This window comes from Malus sylvestris, chromosome 2 (genome assembly GCF_916048215.2).
Source record: "Malus sylvestris chromosome 2, drMalSylv7.2, whole genome shotgun sequence".
In the NCBI taxonomy this organism is placed as follows: Eukaryota; Viridiplantae; Streptophyta; class Magnoliopsida; order Rosales; family Rosaceae; genus Malus; species Malus sylvestris.
The window spans coordinates 29,106,012-29,114,175 of NC_062261.1; the positions used below are offsets into that span (position 1 = coordinate 29,106,012).

Consider the following 8,164-nt stretch of genomic DNA (forward strand, 5'->3'; position numbering starts at 1 on the left):
TTTATTAATTCCACAGATACTAATTTTAATCCCAAACTTACATCTTCTCATCTGCACAACATGACAAATGTTTTGGTTTTGGCATCAATATCATTAGAAATATTCTATAAATACTCATGTTATATAATATAATCCAAGGAAACATCGAAAGAGAAGGGAAATGGCACAAAGATAACAAGATGTCAATCTGCCCCTTTTTTTTATACTATTGTTAAGAAATAAATCCGTCCATCGTGACACAAGCAAATGTTATTTATGTTCCCATTACAGCAACTAATTTACAAGTAATTCTGTTAAAAACTACACTAAATACACTAATTACACATTATCTTGCGTTTACCAACTCCGTTTTGTTCTCTCATCTGCCCTACTTTCTCCGCCCTACTATAATGTAAAAATTTGTACCAATTTACTAATCACAGTTACGCTTGCCTATGATAGCTACAGCTGAGAACCAAGGGGGAAACAAAACGAAAAGAAAAATTTCGGAAAAGATTTTATTTACATAAGAATGATGAATCAAGAGTGCCATCTGTTATTCTAATTATACAATGAATTCGAATTTTCATATATAATCAGAAAAACATCGGCAACTACTAAAACACTCCACAGAAAAAAGGACCACAGAAGCTTCCCATTCATCTTCATCCTATGGAACAACCACTGTCTCCCCCCTCTTTCCACCATTCCGGTCATTCTATTCAGTTTTTATTTATTTTTTTTTTCTTTTCTTTCCTATTAAATAGTTAAATTTACAGTATGGAGTATGCTCGAATCACCTCAACAATCGGTGCCCGACAAAGTGGGCACTTCCCTCCGCCACGAATCAACTCGTTCGCACATTTTGAACAAGTGCACATGTGCCCGCATCTGCACCCAAACGAAAAAAGGGGGGGAAAGGGATACAAAGAACAATTTATTACAAAGTGATAGCCATCGACACCATCAAAACAAATGTATCATGGTCATAAGCAATATACCTGTACAAGAGAGAATCGATTTGACTATCACAACACACACAACAGGTCCCTTTTCTCACATGACCCCATTTGGACCCATCCTCTGATGTCTCAGCGCCCAAACCTGCAAAGCAATAGCATCTTTCATTTGAATAACCCGGAGATTAAAATGTAGCTTCAATGAAAGCAGATGCCACATTCATACAAATTCTCGGAAGAAACTTGTTTCCTTGTCATTTAAAATATTGAAACTGAGACCAACCTTTTTCACCAGATGAACGATTCAAAGCTGCAGAGACTTCCTGTCTGACAGATCGTTGCAACTCCAATTGCATATCCATGCAGGCCTCCAACATCCTCTGCATGTGACTCATGCCTTGCTGAAGTCTTGCCATGTCTGCTCTGAGATCATTAATCATCTCCCATTCCTGCTCCATGTCAGAATCCACGTTCAGAGAAAGCACAAGAGAGAAAGGAAACAAACTAGACACAGGAAAGAAAATCCAGTCCAACTCCATTTCGCATCAATCATCAACTAAACAGGCGCAATACATCACAGGTAGTTTTGTTATGGTATGATGTCTTAGGAATGAAATACTCCCTTAAAAATTTGTAAAATTTATAACAATTTCCAAATATTATGATATTATAAATTCTAAACATGGCAATCACTACAACACATGGTGTTACGAGAAAAAGTGATGGAATAACATAAATTACAAACAGAATTATAAATGGAATAAAATGAAAAAGTGAAAAAAAGAAATCACGTCATTTAATCCTAGAGGTGATATCTTACTAAGGTCCCAATTACTCAATGACCAACGAAATGAATGACAAAAAGAAATAGGGATTCTATTTCAAATTAAATAGTCTTCTTCTACATACTATGAATTCTAGACATTTAAATATAAATAAAAATCTAGTGAGTTTAAAATTGTATATTATACGTATAATAATAGTATTAGTATAATAGATATTGGATACTAATATATTAACTGACAATAAAATTCAATACAAATAAAAATATATATTAAATAGTAAATGTTATTGTTTATTGTATATACTATAATGGAAAATGCTTGGGAGGCCACATATTTATACCAAGTTTGTGTACCATCTATTGTGGCAAGTCAAATAATGGATTTATCTAATTGGATGTTGATTGTACGCATCACTTGCCACACGAGATGGTACATCAACGTGGTACAAAGATGTGGTCTTCCTAGCATTACTCCTTTGTAAATAATATATTATATCTTTTATATCTTTATAAATAATATATTATATTAATTAACCGGGTATAAAACTTTAAAAGCCAGTGACACAGAATATAGAGCTGGCTATTATGCACGGTATTAGTAAGCCACACCTAAAATTTTGAGAAAAAATGATCAGAAAGCCTGAACAAGCTGCATTAAGAGAAAGAAAAGATGGCTCACAATTTCTGAACGATGCATGCTATGACGAGACCAGCCTGTGTGATGTAAGTCCTGATGCCATAATGGCTGTGGTGGGGGCACTGGTGGAGATGGTAGAACAAGTGAAGGTCTGTTGATGGCATCATGTTGATCTTCATTCTGCTCATCCCGCTGTTGCTCCTGATCATGCTCTGGTGAAGCTGGAGTTGGTGTTGGCAAGTTTCTATGCAATTCCCAATCAATGGGAGCATGACTTCGCCTTTCAACATATGACTGAATCAGTTGGTCCAGACTTTCACGGAACCCACTGCGAAGAAGATTAGAGACACTTCTCCTACAACATAGAAATCATAACCATTATAAAAAGAACCAAATAATAAGTCTATGTTGTACATGTAATCAATCTACAAGTGATCAAATACCTGCTCAGAAGTTCCCTGAGTTCCATGCTGTACACATTATCATCATCTGGCGGATGAAATCTATTGAATCTTCTAATTGGAACGGAGCGGCGATTTCTCACTGGACCAGAAGGCCCTGCGGCCCAATTTCCAACAGCCTCCCGAGTACCATTCTCATGCCAAATTCTCCGGGCTTCTTGTCGATGATCTGCTTCTCCATCAACGTTTCTCGTTGTTTCCTCAGGCCAATTATCGACTGAATTTCCTTGCCAATTTTCAGCCGTATCTTCGGAATTACCATCTCTCCATTCATTCAATTGACCAAAGGTTGGCTGCTGCCAGTTTCGTGTGTCATTTTCGGCCACTGGTTCCTGCCAATTCCCTCCTTGATTAGTAGTTTCTTGCCAATCTAGAAGCTCATCAGTAGTGTTGCTCTCCAAGCTACCCGTTTGATCTGGCAACTGATTGATGTCAGTTGCCTGACTGCCAGGCTGCAATTGATCATTATTTTCCTGTTGGACATCCTGTGAAGCACTTGTTTGAGTATACTCGCTTCTAAAATCATTAATATTACCATTAGTTGTAGAATCAGTTTGGCTGCCAACTTGACCACGAACAATATTTTCTAACGTGGAGCGGAACCCTTCCCTAACAAGGAAAAAAACTTGTCATTATGCTAACAACTGACATTCACAACTCTTGTTCGTCTTTCAACACAAAATTATCATTCATTTAATGGAATCCAACAATAATCAAAAGATATAATTGGAGCATTAAAACCCAAACAATAAAGTAAACCAAAGTAAAACCAAGAATAAGAAAACGCAAACCAAAAGAGTATCTCATATTTATTCTGTATTTTATTATTATCCAGGAAAAAATATTGTAAAGCAATCCCAAGTATTACAGCATAGCCACTAGTATTAATCTGTAATACTGATGCACATTTATTCAGCTATAAGACTTTATCTGCTCTATTTGAAACCAGGAGAAAAACGCATGCTTAAAGTAATGGTTGATCTGGCAATGCCATCTAGAAATCTTATGTTTCTCCCCCAGCCCCACAAGCCCATCACTAGTTATGTTTCTTCACAGCATAGTAGACTTAAAAAAGAAAATCTCCCACAAGCCCACCAACAACTCTCAGAGTCAATAAAAAGGTCGTACCCAGTGCACAAGGCTCCCGCTTTACGCAGGGTCTGGGAGAGGTGAATGTCGACTAGCCTTACCCCCATTTATGAGGAGGCTGCTCCCAAGTCTCGAACCCGAGACCTACCGCTCATGGGCGAAGGCACTTGCCATCGCACCAAGTGTACTTTCAGAATTAGTTTATAAGCATCACACTCATGAGTTTAATATATTGAACTCATGAGTTCAATATATTGGTATCACACACAAATTTTTCGGCCCACTATAGAAGTGTGAGTCCTATATGAGTTCAATATATTGGTATCACGTTCACTTTCTCTGGCCTACTGTGGAAGGCCTCACAAAAGAATTCTCTAACCTCAACCAATTATTCATATAATGATGTAAATTGACTCAACAACAAAACTAGAGAGAAATGACAGAGATGATAAATGTGTTCCTTCAAGACAACATAAAGTATGCTATGTTCCCTTATATTTTTCTCATTAAATAGATAGCTTTTAAAAAATCAGAGAACTACTAAAAGTTTGAACAAAAGAATAAACGAAAAAAAAATACCAATGTTAACAAAAAAGGAAGTGATGAAAAAATTTAGGCATCTTAAGACGTATGGCATGACTAAAAACATCACATACCTTAAACCAGAAACTGTGTGTCTCTGCCTCAACTGAACTAATTCACCAGCAGCCATGGAAGGCGGTCTTTCTTCTTCAACAGGTCTTTCATTTCGCAGGAATCTACCTCTGAGTAATGACTGAAAATGTTTAATTGTATTAGTAGCCAAATCATGCCCACATTTGCAGGAAACTTAATCTCTACTGTGTCATAAAACAGAAATTTTTGGGTAGCTGTGCCGGAAAGAAATACGCAATTCCATTATGTTGGGATACCATCAATGCAACTTGTAGCACGTCTATGTTATAGGCGATGGCAATGAGACCAGGCATAAATAGGAAATGCCTTAAAAAATGCATGAATAAAAGGGGGAAAAGATAGGGGATGACTGATAGCTATTCTTCCTATATTAACAATACATCATCATGCACCTTGTAGCAATCTAATTATTGATAAACGGTTGTGTTAAAATGTATTCTGCAGGGTGTAGATTCTAATCTGGGAGCAAGCTAAGTGAATACAATGGTATCTCTGCAACCCGATATAGCAACCCAAAACGATACACTTAGGAATATGCCCATATCTCCCACTGAGACAGAAGCAAGGTATATGAGAGAAATAAGAAAACGCGTTCCATACCAAACCATCAGTTCTGTGCCTCTAGCTCATCCTTATCCACTGATACAAGGAGATACAAATAAAAAAGGTCGTAAAAGGTCGTACCCAGTGCACAAGGCTCCCGCTTTACGCAGGGTCTGGGAGAGGTGAATGTCGGCTAGCCTTACCCCCATTTATGGAGAGGCTGCTCCCAAGTCTCGAACCCGAGACCTACCGCTCATGAGCGAAGGCACTTGCCATTGCACCAAGTGCGACCTCTTACAAGGAGATACAAATAGGACCAGAAAAATTCATTCATAATAGAAAATGGGATCATAAACACAAAATGCGGACACAATCAGCTACTCATATGACAACAATTGTACCCAGCTATTTGATCTTCTAAATAATCCAGACAATTACTGAGCACAAACTTTTAAGTATTCTACAAAATCCTGTAAGACTACAATCACAGAAATCACATTCATTGATAAAGCCAATTTTTAAATATCAACCACACCACTGGAGAAAATTGATTTATGTTAAAAAAGAAAAGACATGAATAAATAATCTTCATGAGACAACTGACCTGAATGCGGTTACGATGAGCAAAATCAGAGACTGCCCGATGCTCCACCAAACACTCGAGCTCCCTTTGTCGTTCCCTCTCAATCCTTACAAGCAAATCAATTAGAGCTTGTCTTCCACGCAATCTCCGCATGTCCCTGCGAATGTGGTCTGCTTGGCCTTCTTCATGATCAGTAACCGTCCCATCATGAGCTCGATCAATTTGGGCACCGCCACTGGCAACTTGATCATCCCTGTGGCCCCCACGAGCTCCTCTTTGCTGACTTGCCATTTGTACCCACTCACGTACAATTCTCACCCTTTCACGCTCTGTCTCACCAAGCCACTCTGATCTGGGACTATTGTTTCTCTGAGCAACATTGGACGAATGATCACTAATCCCAGTTTCCATCCATCCCCGTACAATCTGCCTCACTCTCTCCCTCTCGACTTCGCCAAGATCAGGAGATTGCTCTCTACTAGAAACGTCATTAGCACCATGTTCACGTTGTGAACCTATTTGATCATGTGACCAAGTTCCAAACTCATTCTCACTCTCACTTGCATCCGCCAAACTACCCTGATTCTCAGTCCCCCGACTTTCAGACATATTTGTGGTGGACTCATTAGTATTAGCCTCAACACTCCTCCTATGCCTCAACCTTTCCCTCACTCTTTCACGCGCTCTATCCAACACATGCTCATCCTCTAACTCCCTCCACATTTGCAATATTGCTGATGCCTGAGTGCTTGGCCTCTCCACAGCCCCCTGCCGCCTTGAGGTAGGAGACTGCGACTCCCTCAAGAATGAGGAGTCAAGCATTGAAACCGTGTGCAGCCCTGCAAGTGCCATCAACTCTGATTCACGATTCCTCCTCTCAATCGTTGTTATCATCTCCTGTGCCTGCCGCGCAGCCCAACGGCTCAAAATCCGCGAGTGGTGGCACCGCGCAGCAGATGACTCTGCTAAATCATCGCCCTCCAAATCCAACCTGCGTCTCCTCCGCACAAGCTGCTCACCCTCGTCATCTTCATCATCAGGATTACGAGGAGAACTACATGATGCAAATGACATACATTCATCCAAGTGCCCCCGCATGAATTCCTCAAATCCACGCTCAAAATCGGCACAGGCATCAGCGGATTCTGGTTTCTGTTGTAACGGCTCAAAATCCGTCATCACTAACCTATCAAATCCCACACTAGGGCATCCAAGCACCAACCTTTACCCGCTCTGTTCAATTCCCGCCACTCCCCTAAACATTAACACTCCATTTCCAGCCCCAAAAGTCAAAACTAACATATTAAATTAATCAAAAAACAAAAGTTGCAGCTTAACCAACATTCATAATCTACGGCAATCCAGAATCAATCCCCCAAATTGATTCCAAAAATGGAAAAAAAAATACGCAATCAAAGAAACAGTGAGCACTAACCTAATTCAAAATCGAAATTCATCCATTCTTAGGTCGCAAACGCACACCCCTAACAACAAAATTGCACATACCCAATTGAGAATTGGATGATTCCAGGGAGATGAAAACACGAAAATTGGAGGCAAAATAGATCGGCCTATGAGCATTCGCGGAAATGTCGGAATTATGATTGGTTCGACGAAGAAGACGATGACGTACCTCTGAAGCTTCAATCTTTTGGTTTCCTAACCTCACTGGGTGTATGTTAGAGAGAGATAGGGGGAGATGGAGAGAGAAAGAGAGAGTTTCGTCTGGAACGAAATCCTAAGCTTCAGCCAAATGTGAGTGAACGAGAGAATTGTTGAAGACGCAGAGTAAAAAAAAACGAAGAAGAGAGAGATCAGAGAAGGGAATGATTTCAGAATTTATAAATTAACATTTCAGGAGAAGCGAGAGAGAGAGAGAGAGAGAGAGAGAGGAGCGGTTGAGATATTTGGTGATGCCACGTACTTCTTTGTTTTTCATTTAAATACTGATTTTCTTTTTTCTGTAGGTCAGCAGTATTTTCCACGTCACGTCAGAAATTACAAAATAGCTATTTTTTTTTTCAATAATTGAGGCTCATTTTTTCTTAAAGAGGTGAAATAATATCCAAATCTGTTAAGAAAAAGAAGAATAATATCCAAGACCAAGCTATATAAGGAAATAAATAAAAAAATGAGAGCATGATTGTAACTGCATAAATATTTTACCAAGCAAGTCATATTTGTGCAGTTTAAGTTGATATGTCATAGCTACTTGTATTATAGTTTAGTAGTATTCTTCTTTATTTGTAAGTAGAACGTCTTAGGTTAAAACCTCGTATTTAACGAATTCAATAGCAAATTAATATAGCGAAGCCCACTTCTTTTGTAGCAAGTACAGTTTAATCTGTCAATTTGACAATACTGCTGTGATGTGCTGGTTGTGCTAGTTTATTGTCTTTACGTGCCAAATTTGACACTTTTCTTCCTTCTATAAAATTTATGTAAAACATAGGG

The 8,164-nt window shown here is 38.9% G+C and overlaps 1 protein-coding gene across 2 annotated transcripts; it reads right to left on the minus strand.

Annotated features, from left to right (window-relative positions):
- Window positions 1–483: 483 nt before the first annotated feature.
- On the minus strand, window positions 484–7,599 carry LOC126598795 (uncharacterized). Of its 2 annotated transcripts, XM_050265166.1 has the most exons (9): window positions 7,344–7,599; window positions 7,146–7,194; window positions 5,732–6,965; window positions 4,566–4,684; window positions 2,803–3,429; window positions 2,402–2,714; window positions 1,222–1,387; window positions 981–1,083; window positions 484–870 (listed from the first exon to the last, which is right to left on the minus strand). In XM_050265166.1, the coding sequence occupies exons 3-9, from the start codon at window positions 6,887–6,889 to the stop codon at window positions 753–755; spliced, it is 2,604 nt and encodes an 867-aa protein (XP_050121123.1). In that variant the 5' UTR covers window positions 6,890–6,965; window positions 7,146–7,194; window positions 7,344–7,599; the 3' UTR covers window positions 484–752. The 2 variants fall into 2 exon arrangements, with proteins under 2 accessions (XP_050121123.1, XP_050121113.1); XM_050265156.1 differs by having other exon boundaries at window positions 7,146–7,599.
- Between the last annotated feature and the right edge of the window lie 565 nt (window positions 7,600–8,164).